This window comes from Prosopis cineraria, unplaced genomic scaffold (assembly GCF_029017545.1).
Source record: "Prosopis cineraria cultivar Desert tree isolate PC_DT_omini unplaced genomic scaffold, ASM2901754v1 PC8, whole genome shotgun sequence".
NCBI classification, from domain to species: Eukaryota; Viridiplantae; Streptophyta; class Magnoliopsida; order Fabales; family Fabaceae; genus Prosopis; species Prosopis cineraria.
This window is the reverse complement of record NW_026555339.1, coordinates 34,621,935-34,641,537: the sequence shown is the minus strand read 5'-3', so window position 1 is coordinate 34,641,537 and position 19,603 is coordinate 34,621,935. Positions and strand designations below refer to the sequence as shown.

The 19,603-nt window shown below is 32.6% G+C and overlaps 2 protein-coding genes across 2 annotated transcripts; one reads left to right on the top strand and one right to left on the bottom strand.

Moving 5' to 3' along the window:
• The first annotated feature begins 1,718 nt into the window (after positions 1-1,718).
• LOC129317768 (BTB/POZ domain-containing protein At5g48130) lies at positions 1,719-11,814 on the top strand. The gene is given in 10 exon segments (XM_054962139.1): positions 1,719-1,736; positions 1,832-1,885; positions 2,705-3,226; positions 3,534-3,924; positions 5,170-5,210; positions 8,653-8,774; positions 8,914-8,983; positions 9,087-9,566; positions 9,982-10,668; positions 11,041-11,814. Coding segments are annotated over 8 exon segments (3,006 nt in total). The 5' UTR covers positions 1,719-1,736; positions 1,832-1,885; positions 2,705-2,719; the 3' UTR covers positions 11,749-11,814.
• Positions 11,815-14,325: 2,511 nt separating this feature from the next.
• LOC129317827 (50S ribosomal protein L3-2, mitochondrial) lies at positions 14,326-18,166 on the bottom strand. The gene is made up of 5 exons (XM_054962213.1): positions 17,611-18,166; positions 17,157-17,366; positions 15,569-15,673; positions 15,295-15,408; positions 14,326-14,745 (listed from the first exon to the last, which is right to left on the bottom strand). Exons 1-5 carry the CDS (start codon positions 17,959-17,961, stop codon positions 14,572-14,574), a joined length of 954 nt encoding a protein of 317 aa, XP_054818188.1. The 5' UTR covers positions 17,962-18,166; the 3' UTR covers positions 14,326-14,571.
• Positions 18,167-19,603: the final 1,437 nt, after the last annotated feature.

The window sequence follows — 19,603 nt, the reverse complement described above, 5'->3', positions numbered from 1 at the left end:
TTTTTATTTTTAAATTAAAAAATTAAAAAAAATAATTAGGGCTGAGGCCCTGATGGCTCGCCTTTCAACCTTAAAGGCTAGGGCCGGGTTGCTAAAAATAAAGCCTTAAAATATAATCAGATTTAAAGGGATTAACTCGTTTAGATCTTGGCCTTTTAAAATTGGACTGACTCTAATTAATACCTCTAAATGGTGTAACTGTGAGCTTAAAATTCCTTAGGGCATTGTGAACCCACCAAAGCGGCCATATGAAGCAAAGGATAATGCTTCTAAAAAGCAAAGTCATCTCGGCAATGAGAGTGCCACTGTATGATGATCTAGCATTGGGTGTGTTGTCTTTTTTTTTTAAATTAATCATTTAATTTTTATAATTTTAACCTATTGTAATTCAATATCTAAATTTTAATTTATTATAATTTAATTTTTATAATTTTAACTTAATTATAATTCAATCTTTTAACTTTAACTCTTATAACTTAGTCCTTACAGTGTTAGCCATTTAAATATTGATTCTTATATTTTTTAAAAAAATAAAACTATAAAGATTAAAACTATTTTATAATTTTAATATCTATCATCTTTATAAAGTTTAAAAGAGTTTAATAATTTAAAATATTAGTCCTAAAGTGATTTTGCAAGACAAAGAATATTTTATCCAGCCAGACATACAAAGTAACATTTATGTTTGCCATATTGCCATTTAGCTTCAATTTGCATGTCAGAATAATGGATGGTTAATAATAATGGAGGCCAGTAAATTTGCCGTGATTTGTAGATTTTGCAGCAAATTGGCTCCTTGAGACTTGAGAGCATAGGATTGTTGGAGTTGTGTATTAATTTGGATCTTCTGGAACATACTACAGTGAATAGCACGAGTGATGGTTTAGCTGCAAATTCTTGGATGAAAGCATCATCATGAATAACTGTATATGACTCTTTTGATTCGCCATATCTTTGAAAGTGGATCACAAACATGATGGTGGTGAGCGAGGAAGGCATTATTGGGATATGAGCACGGGGTATGCCTGAAACTACTCTTGTGAAAGGACAGCTTCATGAAGCTGCTTTTTAGTCTTTAAGGAGAAGAAAATATTAGTTAAAATAGAAAGAAAGTCTTACTGCTTCCCCATTCTTCTCGTGAATGAATCAGTTTCAGATGCAATATTGGATCATTTACAGACATGGTATGCATTCTAAGAGAGAGTTACATTAGAATATTTACTCCGTGTCCTTATCGTGGCCTCCCCACACCCCCCCAAGTATTTTCAAAACTGACAATCATAAAATTAATCTCATTCGAGCCAAAAAAAAAAAAAAGACTAATCTTTTAAAAATTTTAAATGTCATTTAAAAAGTTGTCTTCTCTTAAGTGATATTTTTTATATAAATTTTTAAGAATTGAAGTTAGAAATGATACTTAAAGAACTCAAACAACTAACATATGCACAACACCTACTTGATATAACCAATTTTTTTTTTTTAACACTTGGAGCATTAGCAAAATTATTCTCATGGAATGCATCATGCAAAGTTTAAAATATAACTTGTGAATAGTACATAGTTTACCATAAGGGGGGAGAGGTGTTCCATAGATTTTTTGGCTCTATATGGATGGAGACAGTGCAGCAATCTTCAACGCCGTCGTTTCAAAGATGCGTCCAATTCTCGGGCACTATAAAAAGGGCACCCCTGTCACCACCCATATATTGCGCTTCTTTCGTTTTCAAGCTCACTTGGTATGAAGTTTCTTCCACGGACTTGCTCTCTTGTAGGCGAGAGAATCCTTAACTTCTTTCTTCACTGCTCTCATTCACTCTTGCTCTTTTTCCAGGGTTTCATTTGCTGAGCTTCCGGTTCGTCAGCTACGGTTCGCCTTTGACTGATTGTAAGCTTTTATTTTGCTCATTCAAACGTTTAATTGTACTTCTTTCAAGATTTTGATTGCTGATCGAAAGACCTACATTGTTCGTACGTTCAGCTTGTGAGGATTATGTTTGTTGTTTGGAATATCATTCTTGGTTCTTGGTTTGTTATTTATGGACCTGTCCAATCCAAATGATAGAAAGTTTCGTGCTGGTTTTGGATTTTGTTCCGATTGTTAATTTTCAATCCTTTACGTGCTGCTTTCACAACTTTCTTGTGCTTTTATTATGTTCTGTTGCATGAACCACGATCTTAACTCAGCCTGATGAGACAATTTCCTTCGGCTGTTCACGTCTCGGTTTACAATATATTTCCTCAAACATGAAGATCTTTAGCCAAAAGAATGCTGACAACCTGCAGTAATGACAACAAGAATGCTTCCGGGCTTTCAGGAACTAATGCATGAATGACCAAAAATATTTCAACCGTTCACAGTAGATAATATGGTTGAATATTTCATAGCAATAAACTTTAGTCTAGCACAATTATCATCAGACTATGACATTTTGGCCTTTTTTTTCAAAACAAAACTAAAAATGGTTTGGGAAAGTTTTTTTGGAGCTGATCATGATTAGCTTAACCCTTCAATTTTCTTCCGTACATGGGACTAGTTTTACTATTGCACATTCAGAATTAATCCAAAGAAAACCACTGTAGTTCGTGCCTACCTCTGTCATTAATTTTTGTCTAGTCAAGCATCTTAAGTTTGAGACAAAAAAATCCTCATTTAATTTCGTCATGATTTCAATTGAAAGCACTAACCAATATTTCTGTCCTACAGGATTGGTTACTGAAAATGCCAGCTGAAAACTCATACGCAAACACATCTGATCTTATAGAACCATTTGCTGAGGTTGACCCAACTGGTAGGTTTGGGCGGTACAATGATCTTCTTGGCAGTGGTGCTGTGAAAAAGGTTTATAGGGCCTTTGATCAAGTGGAAGGTATAGAGGTAGCCTGGAATCAGGTGCGACTGAGGAATTTTACTGAAGACCCTGTGCTTTTAAATCGTCTTCATTCTGAGGTTGAGCTTCTTAGAACATTGAAGAACAAATATATCATTGTCTGTTATAGTGTATGGAAAGATGAAGAGTGGAACACTTTAAATTTTATTACTGAGATATGCACTTCTGGGAATCTGAGGGCTTATAGGAAGAAACATCGTCATGTGTCCATCAGAGCATTGAAGAAGTGGTCGAAGCAAGTTCTTGAAGGATTGGAATATCTTCATACTCATGACCCCTGCATTATTCACAGAGATCTCAACTGTAGTAACATTTTCATTAATGGGAATATTGGCCAGGTAAGTACATGACTTTGAATCATGATTTAGGACTTGTCTACCTAATGTCATAATATTAATCAAAGAATTGGGGGGGGGGGGCGTTATAGCTACATTGTGACTATATTCGACGTGATCAATGAGCAAAGTAAATATACGAAAATGTGCTTCAATAGAAAAATGGAATATTATTCAAGATCCTTGAACCCCACCAGTAATTTCCATTTTGAACCATATCAATCTTTTCTTATTCGATAAGATTCAAAATACTTGCTTATCTTTCCAGTTCTAAATTAATGAATTAGTTTTTAACTTTGTCTTTTTATAGGTAAAAATTGGTGATCTTGGATTGGCTGCAATAGTTGGAAAGAATCATGCAGCACATTCAATTATAGGGACACCAGAATATATGGCACCAGAGCTGTATGAGGAGGATTACACTGAGATGGTGGACATATACTCTTTTGGAATGTGTTTGCTTGAGATGGTCACAATGGAGATACCATATAGTGAATGTGATAGCATTGCCAAGATATAAAAGAAGGTAACAACAGGAATAAAGCCGCAGGCTCTAAACGAGGTCACTAATGCAGAGTTGAAGGCATTCATTGAGAAGTGCATAGCACAACCAAGGGCACGTCCTTCAGCCACAGATCTCCTCAACGATCCTTTCTTTTCTGAACTCAACAATGACCAAGGACGAAATCCAGATCCAATTGGTTAATCACATCATTTCACACTTTCCTAGTCTACCACTTGTTTTTTGGCCCCAAGTGATGAGTATATCCATTAGTGTTGCTGTTAGTATGTTGCATGATTTCTTATTGGATATCACTATATCACTATATGCATGTTGAAAATACAGTTACAGTTATGTGAGTTGCATAGATGATTCTGTTGCCCGCTTCATCTGTCTAAAATGTTTCTTGTGAAAAAGCAGTTGTAGATTTCCCTTGAAATGTCTATTTTCTCTGTTTCATAAGAAAAACAGACAGGATCCATGATTCCTTTTTCTCATATTGCAACATAAGAAGACTTGGAACCATTTGTAGCTTTCTGTTTTTGCTATTCGCCATATGTTATGTAGCATTGGTCATATGATTATCTGTTTGAGAGAAGCCATGAAATCAGTTGGATCAAGCTATCTGACTCTTGCTAGTGTTAACATGCTTGACCTTGTTCTATAACTCTTGACCTTGAATACCCAAAAAAAAAAAAAAAAATTCAGACTCTTGCTTGCATTGAAGGCTGTAGTATTTTTGGTGTCACCTGAAGTCGACTGAGAAAAATAGGTTATTGAATTATAATACTATTGGTTAAGGTGTTATACTCGTCTTAAGATCTCATAATATATAGACTCAACCACAGATTATTTTTAAAGATTTGTTCCCCAATGGGAGGTTACCATTACTCACTTGGCTTTGGCCTTCGCAACTTTGCCTTGCACATTCTAGATGCAAGTATTTGTTCAATTTTTTAATGGGAGAAACATCAATTATGTTAATGGGAGAATATTAATGAAGGACCTTGAAAAAATTTAATTTCTGACAAAGACCTTAAACAAATCGGATAGCTGTTAAAACAATGATTTCATTTGTTAATTTATCAATGTTTACTTGTTAAAAATCATGATCAGATATTAAATTTTTAATTGATATTCTCCCCTTTTCTTGATAGGAATAAGTGCATAATAGAGATGCAGTTTTAGGTGATCTATTAAGTATTCATGCTGTTCATGTGTCACGACCTAATATCCAGCACAAACTTAACTTACAATTAATATGGATTTAAACTTCAACTAGTCCAAACTAGATATGAATTCAAACCTAAGTGGCTACTAATCTTTTCTAAGACCAATTCCTATTTATTGGTCATATATTATGTACTTGGGATGAATACATGATAGAAATGGAAGTTGAAGGTGATATAATGACTCACGATTTTATTTTTTTTATTACTTACAGATCATGGACAATCTTATTCAAGGCACGGTCTAATATTAAATGTGAGTATTTTTTCTAGTAGAAATTTAAATTTTAGTTCATTATATTGTGATGGATTGACCCTATACCTAACTTTTGTTAGTACTTGTAGGTTTTATTTTATCATGAATACATGCATTATTTTTTAATCAATCTAGTTTAAATATTGAAGCCAATAGTTAGACTAAGTTATTTTCATAAGCATATCAGGCCGAAGTGCAAATCTCTTTTACGCAAAAAAAAAAAAAAAAAGAGGAAAGAAAGAAAGAAAGAAAAACAGATATGGAATCCAAGGTAGTTCAACTGAATCCTCCTCTTAAGAGAAGAGTCAATGGGCGCTCAAATTACTGCCTAATTATAATAATAATAAATGGCTTTAGTACTCTCTCGCGTTTGCATGCAGTTTTTTCGAGAATGATTGCTTCATTTCTAAGATTAGAGAACTTTAATATTCATCCAATTCTTCTTAGAGATCTGCCACCAATACATATAATATGGAAGAAACAAAACACTGTATATTAAGAAAATAATAATAATAATAACGCTTGTGAATTGTAACGAAGGATATTTTGTCCTCTATATTTTTAAATTGTTTAGTATATTAGTGATGTAAACTAAAAAATCATGAATTTTGAGTTACGTATTTATAAATTATTAATCTTTAAAATTTAATTGTTTTTTTTAAATATTTCTAATTTGCAAAGATAAGTTTAGTCATTAATTAGTCCAATCGTATGACTTGATGCTCATTGTAATGATAAGAGCCATCATGTATATTCATGTCTGCGATGATATTTTTAAAATGATATATATATTTTTTAAAAGTGACAATTAAAAAAATTATCTCTATCTTAAATCTTGCATCTATTAAAATAAAAATGATTAAAATTATAAAAATAAACTAACATTCAACTTATATTGCGTCCAATCCGAATGAGTGATGAGAACCAAATCCAATAACTTAGGCTATTTGCAAATTTTCCAGCATATTACATTTTACTAATTTCTAAAGGATTTGTTCAACGGATATTTCTGAAATTTCTTTTTTCTAATTTTAATTCTCTCGACACATTTGTTCTAAAAGGAAATTGGTTAGGTTAATGGATTTAGATTCTCTGCAATGTTTTTTTATGCAATGACAAGTGCGATCTATTAAGAAGATAAATCTATTATAATTAATACACACACACACAACAAAAGCATTATTTTACAAATGCATTTAAACACCGCATGATATAAGGCATTAGAGATGTGAATATATAATATAGTGGCAAAAGGATATGAGTTCCTCCAACATTTGAAGACAGTCCCCTTAGTTACGATAGAATGTGGGATAAATTGTGGCGAATCAAATAGGCATTCAGAGGAGTTGTTAGATGGAGACTTTGAAAAGAAACTTCGATGAATCAATATGTTTTAATTAAACTCTGAAAATTGAAATAGTAGACTATTTTGGTAAGGTAAAAAGAAAATAATAAGCAAAAAACTTGACTAGCGTGAATTGTAGGGATCCTTATCTCTTAAACAAGTAATTAAAAATTTATTTGACCATAAAAAAAGAAAAAGAAAAAATGACAATAAGGTCCCATAATAAGGAATTTATGACAGTGATGTCTTTGTCAAACTTTTTTAAAAAATAAATTGTAAATATTTATTTAAACAATTACAAATAAAAATTTTAACCACAAACTAAGAGTTATATTTAGAATTTAAATATTTTATTTACAATTAAAATTCTTAAATTTATAATTGTATAATCAATATTTACAATTAATTTTTCAAAAAATTGTTATGACCTAACTGTAATAAATTAAATTCCTTGTTTTATGATTTTAATCTCATTCTCCAAAAAAAAAAAGTAATTAGAAATTTAAGTTCTAATTTTTTATTGTGTACAGGTATCTTTTTATTAAAAGTAATCATGTTTAAGGTATATTTAGACACTAAATAAAGATACTTTTCCTCATAGGGATTCAAATTTTAGTTCGCTACGTTATGATGAATTAACTCCTCCTGTTAGATTCAATTCTTGTAGTTAATTTTTAATTCTTTTACTAATCCAGATTGAGCTGAGCTGAGATCCTCTTGGACAAAAGTTTTATTACCAAACATTATTCCATTTTCAAGAATTCTAATTAAATTGATACAATTCCATTGAAAAGTTCATCTTTCAACTAAGAGTAGTCTTATACGTGATAAAAAAGAGCAGATGATAATATTAATAATAAAAAAAGTCATACAAATTGAAATAAAGCAGAAAATGGCCAGAAAAGAAAAGGTCAGCATGCCACTGAGTCTTTTGCTCGTATAAAGAAACAGAATTAAAACACTTCAACAATTGGAGGATATCAAATGAGATGTTTTGGCAATTCCTGTGACTCCAGTCAGAATAAAAGCACCTTGATGATCTAATTGTTGAGTAATGTCCTTAAATTTTTGGATCCAAAAAAGAATACAGGCGAGACCCAAATATTGAGGGTCCACATGATTGGAATTTCATATCAAAATTCTACACAACTCTACACCATTGAGAACAATGGAAGTTCCACAACTAGTGAGTCATCGTTTTTTAACACATGGTAACTCTGATTTTCCATTGTTCACGTGTGACATGTCTTGTAAGAAGATAATTTAATATTGGCACAATGAAATCAAGAGGTGAAAGAAGCTGAGAATTCCAATTGCAAGTGTTCTTGCAGAAATAGAAATTCCTTGATAATCTTGGATGGGGATTGATTGAAGTTACCATGTAGAGCTAGATTCTGCTTAAGCCCGATGAAGTGAAGAAGGAAAGGAAAATCCCTTGTAAAATATCAAGTTTACCATCTATAGAAGATGCTCCTAGTTATTAAAATAAAAAGTGACAGCATTAATGTATTGGGATGGGAAAGGTGGAGGGTGAAAGCCAAAGCAAAAGAGTGAAGGGCTAATTCCCCAATTTCAGCAGACGTGCCGTCTTGGGCACTGACAATGCCATATGCTCCTCCCAACAAAACTTCATTCCCACTTCATATTTTAATCTCTCTTTCCCAATATCCTTTCTTTTTCATATCTCCAAACCAAATCAAATCCACTGTGCAACGTAACTTGTCACGTGTGTGTGCAATTCCCATGCTTTTTTAACCACCAAGATTCCAGTGATCTCGTTTCAACTTGTAAACATCAGAAGTCCTAACACTGACGTGAAGCTGAAGCTTGAGATGTTAGAATGCATGAAAGGGTACCATCTTCTAAGCACGAATAATTCAACTTCTCCTCTTCCGAGAACGCCATTGATGCCTTAAAATTTGGGCTTCCAGTTTCACTCGTGTGCCTTTGACCTTGACTCTCTCTCTCTCTCTCTCTCTCTCTCTCTCTCTTCCCCATGCTTCCCATATATCACACCCCATCTCTGCCACTTCTCTTCTCTAATATCCATCTTTCTTGTTCTCATCACTGACCCTTCAGATGTGTTCCTTTCTCTAGCTGGTCACTGCCTCAATCTATATATCCATGGCTCTTGGCACCCCCTCAAGTTACTCCTTGGCTTCGAGTCCTTTCTCTTCGCCCAACCTTGGAGCCTTGCTCAAGATCAAGGTCATCACATGGTAAGATTCTCGGTCAAGTTGAATCGATTCCTTAATTGTATGCCACGGTTGCTTTCTTGTTCCTGTGCTCAAGTGTTAAGATTCAGCAATATAGGCAGTGTAGTCAGTTGTAAACAAGGTGTTTGCTGTTTTGCCACAGGAGCCAAGAGACTGGTTTGCCTGTTTCAATTCGCGTTCGGGTTGGAGATAAGATCTTTAATCTTCACAGAGTACGTCTGCTGGTGAATTTAAATTCAAATTCAGCCCCTGAATGTTTCATTTAAAAAAAAAAAGAAAGATTTTTAACCTCGGAATGTTGTGAACAACTTGCAGTTTCCACTTGCCTCAAAGAGTGGGTATTTCAAGAAAAAGTTGAACAATGAAACATCAGAGATTGAGCTGCCGGGAGATTTCCCCGGGGGAGCAGACGCCTTTGAGATGATTGCCTTGTTCATCTATGGCTCATCCTCACTGATCGACCCTTTCAATGTAGCATCCCTCCGCTGTGCAGCAGAGTTTCTTGAAATGACTGAAGAACAGTGTTCAGGAAATCTGTGTGAGAGATTTGATCTTTATTTGAACCAAGTGGTGCTTCAGAGCTGGGATGACACGTTGATTGTACTGAAAAGATGTGAGATTCTGCTTCCTTGGTCTGAAGATCTTCTCGTGGTGAGTCGCTGTATAGAGTCTCTTGCTTTTATGGCATGTATGGAGATTCTTGACCCAGAAGGAAGAAGAGACACTCCGGTTGTTACAATGGATGAGCTAGCTTCACAGTCTTGGAGCTGTGAAATGAAGGATATGGTTCCTGTGGTGAGTATTTTATTTACCTCGTTATTTAACATATTTCTTCACTTAGATTAATCACAGGCTGTTTGCTATATGTAAGATAGAGACAACAAAATAGAATAAGAAAAGTAATTTTATAGATAAAAAATGTTGCTCATATTTATGACTGGAAAAATACTATAAAATACAGAAATTATTATGTTATGATAACAAGAGTATAATAAATCTTTGTATATTTCATTTTTTTAGTCTTTTTTAAGAAAATAATGGTTTTCCCTTTATGTTACCAAATACAGAGAATGACATGCTTCTTAGAGTGTAAAAGTTGCACTTAATTGTTTGTTTCAAAAGCTTAGAGAGATATTTATGAATGACTTGAAGCTTGAGCATAATCTTTCTAAATTAAATATTGAGAATTGTTCTTGTTGAACATCACCAGGAGTTGTGGATCAAGGATCTGATAGCTCTGCCATTTGATTTCTTCAAAAGGGTCATAGGATCTTTGAGAAGACAAGGGATGAAAGAGAAGTATGTGAGTCCAATCATTGTTTTCTATGCAAATAAATGGCTTCTCTCCAGAAACACTCCAACCCAATTCTGTGAAAGTGACATTCTACAAGGTCTCATTGATCTTCTGCCTATTGGTGACAATAACCGCAGCAGCAGCAATAACAATAACAACAACAATAATGGCAATATTAATAAATCCAGAAGCAAAGTTATTATTCCTGTTGGGTTTTATTTTGCATTGCTTTCAAGATCTCTTGAACTTGGGTTGAAAAGTGAGAATATCAAAAGAAAACTGCAAGACCAGATCACAGCATTGCTGCACTTTGCACAAGAGGAGGATTTTTTTCCTCTTCTTCTTGTCCCAGATTACTCAGTGTCAACTATGGAGAACATAGTTTCAAAATATGTGGCATCAAACTCAGAAACAAACCATAGTCCAGTTGATGATGCAAGATTCTACAGAGTTGCAGAGTTGTGGGATTCATTTCTGTTTCATGTAATAGATGCAAACCCAGAAATGGAGCCCAAGAGATTCATTGAACTGATTGAAAGAATACCTGCAGCTTATAGACACGGTCATGACCAACTCTACAGGGCAATAAACAACTTTCTCAAGGTATGTTTTCACAAGCTTTTTCTGGAATGCACCATTGACATTTTAGGCTCACATGTGAATTGAGTTAGATTGTTTATGTTTTAAAATCACCCTATAGTTAGGTTGATTAGTAAAGAGTTAATAATATATATCATGATCACATATGTGATATTATGACGATAGTATAAGTATTTAGTCATTAGTCTGGTTTCTTGCTCAGTTGGACCAAGTCACTTGTTTTCTTGATTATCTGATAATAGATGTGACATAAGGATTATTTTGCAATCAATTCTGATTTTAATTTTCCTTTTATAGAAAACCAAAGCATTTGAACATAGAGATCATGCAATATCAGTCTTGTTATCACTTAAACCACTAGCTCTGATTCTGCAGACACACAAAGAAATATCCCAAGAAGACAAAGGAGCAATATGCAAGAATCTCAGCTGTCAAAGGCTATCACAAGAGACGTGCATTGAAGCTGTTCAAAATGAGCTCATGCCTCTGCGTCTGATAGTGCAAGCACTGTTTGTTCAACAGCTAAACACACACCAAACCTTCAAAGAATGCTCAGATTCCTTCAGGTATGCAAATTATGGAGCAGAATTTTTATCAGGAAGCCTGTCCAGCTCTAGATGCCCTTACTCCAGAAGCCACAATCCAGCCGAAAGCCCATACACCGCCGCTGATGGCCCTGGTATGGGTAGTAGCAGCGGTCCATTGGGCTTGCTGCTTCAAAAGGACTTGATGATGATGCAGAAGATCAAGTTTTCCACCACAGAGTATGAGGCCACAAGCTTCAGAATCCAGAACCTTGAACAAGAACTCATGGGCCTGAAAAGAAGCCTGCAGTTGCAGAACACAGAGTTGAGCAAGAGTCAGAAGAAGATGGTGAAACCTTATGGGTTGGAAGGAAGATCGATGAGCAAGAAGAGGAATAGTGTGGGACAAGGCAGTAGTTGCATTAGTTCTGTGAATTTTGCTTCCCAGAGAAAATATGCGAGTAGGATATTGAAGTTGTTTCGTCGCTTAACATGGTTTGCAAGTAGGAAATCTAAGAGAAAGCCGGCAGCTTCTCCTCATTGGTCCAACTCAATGTAGAATATGCAACTTCACTAGTGAGATGTATCCATATTCATAACAAATTGAAAGAAAAATATGTATGTATGGCCCTGTTCTCGCTTCATCAATCTACAAATTTTGCCACAAGCTGAAAAAAAACTTAATTATAAAAAATCTAGGTTTAAAGCATATAGTTTGTTATATTTTTGTTTGTAAATTTCTGATTAAATTATAATGCATGAAAACATTTTTTTCCTTTATAAAATTCACTCATATGAAACGTGGCTGTAAAATTGAGCTTATTATTCAAGTAGATTTTATTGAAAAATATTTACCATTATTTTGATCACAAAATTGGTACCATGAAATGCGAAAAAGCTCCCAAAAGAAATAAAAAAAAAAATTAGGGAGTTAGGTTTTAGAAAGCTCATACTCGGTGGTTTTAGAAAAATCCCACAATGTTCCCCTAGTTCGTTAGAAGTAATTGGAACCTTAAGTCAATAATTATTTTAGTAATCTCAAAAAAAGGCTATATACAAATTCACTAAACTTTAAAGCTTTTTGTCACATCTTGTGTTTAGAATGGGCAGAACCTATAAGGTTAAGGTGTTTTCAAAAACAGAATTCTAAAAAAATCCAACATATTCAAAAAGAATTTAATATGTTTTGAAATATTCTAAAAACATCTGAAATAATTTAAAAATATTTAGAATAATCTAGAAGTATTTAAAAGGTTTTAAAAACTTATAAACAAGTGTAAAAATGTTTAAAATATTTTGAAATATTCTATGATGTTCTAAAACGGTCTAAATATATATTAAAGTTAGTTAGTTTCTAAAAATTCTTTATAAATATCTAGATATTAATTATAGATATTTTTATAGAATATTTTTAAAAATAAATGTATATTATAGGATTGACTTGATTTTCATCTTCCATCATGAAAGTGGGAAAGTTTCAAAACATAGAAAAAGTTTGTAAATACCCTATACATTCCTCATTTGTAACCAATGAGTATCAAACAAAGTAATAAAGCTTTTAAGTTCTCCTATTCAAGCTTTCCAATCTCTCGTGTTCCAAGCATTCCAGCTTTTTTTGCCTATATTATGAGGGTTCACATGATTTAGCTAAGATTAAGAGAATTATTAAGCTAAAGCTCGCATGATTTGAGGAAGAGGAGTTTAAGGTTGAGACACTTCGCCCAGCACGAATTGCATGCATTCATCAATGTGGTAGTATGGGTATTTATGGGCTAGGACACACTAACCCAAACCACCATCTAATCAATACCCTTGACAATAACAAGCCTAAACCAAGTTGGGTTAGATTTTGGTCCAATGTATATAATCTTAATAAAAAAACTAAAAAAAAGTCAAAAAGAAAATAAAAATAATTTTCGTAAGAATGTAATCAAATCCATCCAAAATATAGTTTTATAAAATAATTTATAAATGTAAATAATATTTTAAAAGTATGAATATTTAATACTTATTCATTACTTTTACATAATAATAAATAAAGAAATTAATTTAAAAATAAATGCAATGAAATATTAAATTTTAAATTTCAAAGATAGTCATAAAAATAATTTATTACCAAAAAATTAAAAAAAAAGCGATAAATATAAAAAAAAAAAAAAGAGAAGGAAAATTGCATGCATGACTCGTACGTGTATATGGCCCGGCAGAGTCCATGCTTCCCTGGACCCGGCCCAGTGTTGGTCAATATTCCGGACAGGATGGTGCCTACCAGATTATTAGCTCAATAAATTTCGTTTCAAAGGGGGGAAAAATGATTTCCTAGCTTTAAACTCCCTTTTTTTTTTTTGGTTTTTGTTTTAGCAAAATGGCTTTAAACTCTTTAAATTCTTAATTTTGTGCACAAAATTTCTCATAATTGATTGCTACAAGCATCCTGACTCTTAATTTTAATTTATAAAATATGTTTTAACCATTTTTTTCTTGTTTTTTCCAACATTTTTTCTCGTTACAGTCATAAAACTACCTTAATAATTTCCCATATTAATCAGTAATTATGTACATACTTTTGTATCATGGAACTTTCAATATACAAAATTAAGACTATTATCACTAAGAAAAAAACCATAAATTAATACCTTTACAATTTGAATAATCAATTCAAGTTGATTTTAACCTAATACTGTTTTGCAATCACAAACACTATTATTATAATTGAATTTGAATTCTCCATAGGTATATTTAAAATCATGGTGAAGAGACTCCCATGGATTCCAAGCAATCGCAAGGACTTTGTCCCCTCAGAAAGACTCCCATAAATTTCACAATGAATCACCTTCCCACTACAATCATCAAGGGCAAAGACCTTATACTACAAGAGACTGGACAAACATATTCAATTCTAATAAATGATTGGCTTGCTTGCAACGATCCACTTTTAATGTGCAAAATTTTTATAAGTACTGACATAACCTGATTATTGTCCTTCGCATGATTCTTCATGGCCCTGTACTAAAACAAAAAACAAAAAACAAAAAAGAGAAAGAAGAAAAGAAAAGGACTCCCATGAAGAATTGCAAATACAGGTCTATGGTTTCAACAACCACTGAATGAACAATTGGTTATGATGACAGCATCATAGTCAAGCACGACCTGAGGTCCAAGGTTTCAACAAAGTTCACACTTATTTCAAGAAGAATTCATTAAATGTATGTTTAAGAGGGTTAACTTTAAGATCAAGGAGGTAAAAGCTACTCTAAAGCATCAATGCTATAACCCCAGGAATAAAAAAGGGCCAAAGTCATCCATCCTCAAATAGTATCCACAAAATCTCACAATCCAGAACAAAATACATCTAAAATCAAAGGAAAATTATTTTTGCACTTTAATCTGTAACCATAAATGGATCCACATCACCAAGATCAGCAACCAGAGGCTCTAAGCTTGCTTCATCTTCATCTTCAGGAGCAAAATAAGTTGGGAAAGGAAGGAGTGATTCATCAGGTTTTTTATAGACCGCGTCTTTTATGAAAACAAAGTTCCCTTCAGCTCCTGGTACCTGTTAAGAAAATGCTACAAATCAAACTCTGATATTGAGATCAGACATGAATTTCAACTTCAAGCTTTCCAGTGACCTCATCGCAGAGAATAATTAATTCGTTTTAGCACTCGTAAGATTTAAAAAAAGGGAATAAGATAAAAAAAGCTTAGTGACAAAAATTAGTTGCTTTTGACTTAAACTTTACAAGAGGAAACATTTAAGGAATAAGAATAAGCAGAAGACAATTCGTAGTTGTAGTATAAGCTGTGGTACAAACATCATCTCATTATTTTGAGGTCAGCTACATGGATCACATTACATCATTGTGTTCTATTAACAACCACTCTTTGGATGAAATATGGATCATAAAGTCCACATTATTTCTAATTTCTCCCTAAACTTCTCAACTGCATTACTCCAACTGACAATTAGGTGGGGCATTCTTTTACTAAAATAAGGATCAATGACAACTGTTCTCAAACAATAGTCCTTTCCTTTCAATTACAACTTCACTATTTACATCTGAAGGAAAAAAACACAAAATTTATACATAAACAATAAAAATACCTGGCCTTGAACCCATATCAAATTCCTTGAAGGGTCTATTTTGTAGACCCATACATTTTTAACTGTTCTCTGCTTTCCACCCATTCGCCCAGCCATCTTCTTACCTTTAAACACCTGGGCAATAACAGTGGGGAGATTACTAAATCAAAAGGATAAACGCAGACAAATATAAAATGGTTTAAAGAACCAAAATGAGGGATATCTCGATCCTGCATGCAAAATATAGTAAATATTGTATTAAGAAAGACATAACATTCAAAGGAGTCCCACTCACCTTTCCAGGAGCATCCCTTTGACCTGTGGAACCACCACTTCGATGTGATAATGATGCACCGTGAGATGCTGGCATGCCCTTAAAATTATGCCTTTTCATGACACCCTGAAAAAGTGGACATAATGAACGTTTGTTGTTCAAACAACTGAAAATTTTATGCCACAAATTAAGTAATATCATTTTGCAAAGTCAAGTGATTTACACATGTAAGTATTGAACATGAAACAGGGGGGAAAACATCACAGGCATACACAAATGAATCTCACAAATAAGCAAGTGCATTTTGATCGCATTAAAAAAAAAAAAAAGACATACAATAAAGAGAAATGAGAAGATAAAAAGAATGGCTTTCTAGAAAGCATGAAATGAAACGCTGCAAGCGTAATGCTTGTAAAAATCCAAATAGAATAAATCTGTCCGCAAACCATTAACAATTTTCCAAAAAACTCTGGAAATCACTGGAATCAAAACAGTTGAACATAGATAATGTTATCTAAAGTTGTATAACTAATTATCTATCAGTTGAGTAGCTTGAGTTTATCAACACATAATTATTATAACAACAACAATAAGCCTTATCCTACTAGGTGAGACCCACTACATATATTATACGACACCATTGCGCTTTATCATTTACTAAACTTTTAAGAATGTTGTTAACTAAAAAGTTTCAATCAACAACTTCCATAAATACTCTCTTTAACCTTCCTCTATCCCTTTTAACAATGCTCAAAATTATTCATTTCTCTCTCCTCACTAATGCCTCCTACAATCTTCTTTGACTTTTTGTACATGTCCAAACTATCTTAAATAATTTTTTACTATTTTTTCCTCAATAGATGCTACACCCAATTTTTGTTATACGTGCTCATTTCAAATTTTATCTTTACATATATGCCTGCACATTCATCTCAACATTCTCATCCCTTCTACTCCAACTTTATGTTATTGTTGTCCCGTTAAAGCTCAGTATTCATTACCATGTAACATAAATGGTCTTCTAACAGTTTGATAAAACTTTCCTTTACATTTATGAGGTATCTTACGATCGCAAATGACTCATTTAGCTTTTCTCTAATTAAACCATCCAACTTGTATCCTTTGTGCAAGATTCTCATCAACTTTCCCATCATGTTGAATAATATCTCCCAAATATCTAAACTACCCAGCTTGCTGTCCTCTAAACACATGATTATTATAACATCAAAACTTTAAGCAGATATTAATTTAGTTGTTACACCTAACTACTCCTAAACTACCACATTTCCTAACCCACTAAAACAATAACTATGACAGAGAATAACACAGTCATGGCATGGCTTGAACTTCAAAGCCTTATTTTCCTTCTTCCAGTAAAATAAAATCATTCAATTTCGTTCCACTGAGAATATTGTTAATAATTAATAATTACCTTCTACTGTAACAAAACTATAGTGAAAAAACTATGCATCTCTCAACCACCATAAGGAATAAGATACGTACCCACTCACTGACATGAGTAAGTGCATGCAGCATACACAGACCATTTTTTAACTAAAAAAAATAATATTACGAGCAAAATCTCACATGAAGAAAATTGAAAACCCACCTGAAAACCTTTACCTCTTGTGATTCCTGTTACATCAACAAATTGACCAGGAACAAAATGGCGGACACCAATTGGTGTACCCACAGGAAGAAGTGCATCCTCTGTCACTGGAAACTCCCTAAGTTTCCTTTTCATTGGAACTCCCTGAGCTCTAAAATGACCAACTTCAGGCTTACTCAAATGCTTTTCTTTCTTCTGTCCACAACCAATCTAACTAGAAACACAGCATTAAATAGGTCTATAATTAGATACACACAATTAACAGTGCTAAATAAGTGTTGTTTCTGAAGCCATGAAATTCGTAATGAAGCAACTAAATGAAAGTAGCATTTGATTAAGCCACCGGATAAACATCCATCTTTTTGTACAACAGCTTGGAAAAAATAGGCTCTTTTTAAACCAGTTCAATAACTATACCACGGATTACAAGTTGTAACTGGCAACGAGAACGAACCTGGAGAGCAAAAATATCTTCTTTCTCCGGGGTCTTGACCTGTGTCACAACATTGTCATCGACCCAGAGTATGCTGATGGGAACTCTCGCGCCCCATTTATTCCAAAGAGCAGTCATTCCACACTTGACAGCGATAACCCCAGTTCGTTTAGAACCCGGGGTCATCACCTTTGGCTTTGCTTCAATAATCCGTGCCTCTCTCGCGCTCGAATCAACCAATAACTCCGAGCAGAAGCCCCTCAAAAACCGGTGCGGCAATGATGTTGGCGCCCCTGCTGCCGTTGATGTTACAGTCGGATTGACGGTGAAAATTCGCAGGCGAGAAATGAGGCCCCTCGAGAAGGCTATCATGATGGAAATGCAGATTATGATGAAGCAGGTAAGCAGGATAAGAATTGCTTCCAATCTTCCCTAGCGATTAACAAATGAGGTGGCGATGGCATGGCTTCAGAACTGCTTCCATGAATGAAGTGTTTGATTTGGGAAAGAGGCTGGGGAGGAAAGCCAAAATGGATCTGAGCCCGAAGGATTTTAGGGGTAGGGTTTTAGTATGCGAGTGCGACTTGGAGTTGTTAAAATAAAAATGATAATAAAATTTATTTAAATTATATAAATAATTTTTTACTTTTTTAAAATGTTATAATTTTTATTAATTTTGTAAAATTTTTTTTATAAATAATTAAATTATTTTTAATTTAAATATTAATTGATATTTATAAATTTTGTTTTAAAATTCATAATTTTTTTTAAAATAGTAAGAATTCAATAGTAATTCATAAATTTACATTTAAAATTTTGATATTTATTAAATATTATAAATATTAATTAACATTCACAAATTTTATTTTAAAATTCATAATTTTTTTTTAAATTGTAAGTATTTAACATCAATTTAAATATTTATTGTCATTCACAAGTTTTATTTTAAAATTATAATTTTTTTTAAAATTATAAAAATTTACCAACATTTTGCAAGTTTACATTTAAAATTTTAATATTTTTTAAATATTATAAATATCAATTTTTATTTATAAATTTTATTTTAAAATTTATAATTTTTTTTAAAATTACAAGAATTTAACAACAATTCATAAATTTAAATTAAAAATAATTTAATCATTTATATTAATTTTTTAATTAAAAAAAGTTCTAAAAACTTTAAAAAAATTATGACATTTTAAAAGATTAAAATATCATTTATATAATTCAAAGAGATTTTACTATCATTTTTTCATTCTTAAATTATATTTAAATGTTACATTACAAAATTCTACCTCATATATGCTGTGAGCTAACATATTTTATACATTTCACAAATTTTTACATTAGTCATACATAATAAAAAAATTCTATATCAATGTATATAACAATAAAATAATACCACCACTCGTCTATTTTATTAAAATTATAGAGATTTCTTTTATATTTTTACAAGGATTTTAAACTCTACATTTTAATCCAATTTTTTAGTAAATCACTTAATTCAATTTTTAACATTGTTAAAATTAACTAGTGCCTGTCCCGTGGAATGTAAGGGCGATATGTCGTTTAATCTGACTAGTTTATATAGTTACCATCTTGTAGGATAAGCTATATTGTGGAGTATCATTGTTGTTACGTACTAAATATTTGAATTCAATACTGTTGATATATTATTTAATTTTTAACTAATCATGTGATCTTTAGTTGGACTACATTAATTTGTGATCAATTGAATGAATAATGAGTATAAATGACATAATTGTAACTAATTATAATGGAAAAGTACAAATCATGAGCAAAAGTTTGAGCAAATAATCAGTGAAAGATATAACAAAAAAATTAGACCCATTTTCCATGTTTTCAAATATCTCTTGAAATACAATATTAGTCTCTTGTGTGTAGACTTACCAAACTAATTACATATAAGGAGAAACTTATAATAGTCAATGTCTTACTTCATTAGTAAAGTATTAAGTGAATTATTTAATGTCTTTGGACCATAATAATTTAG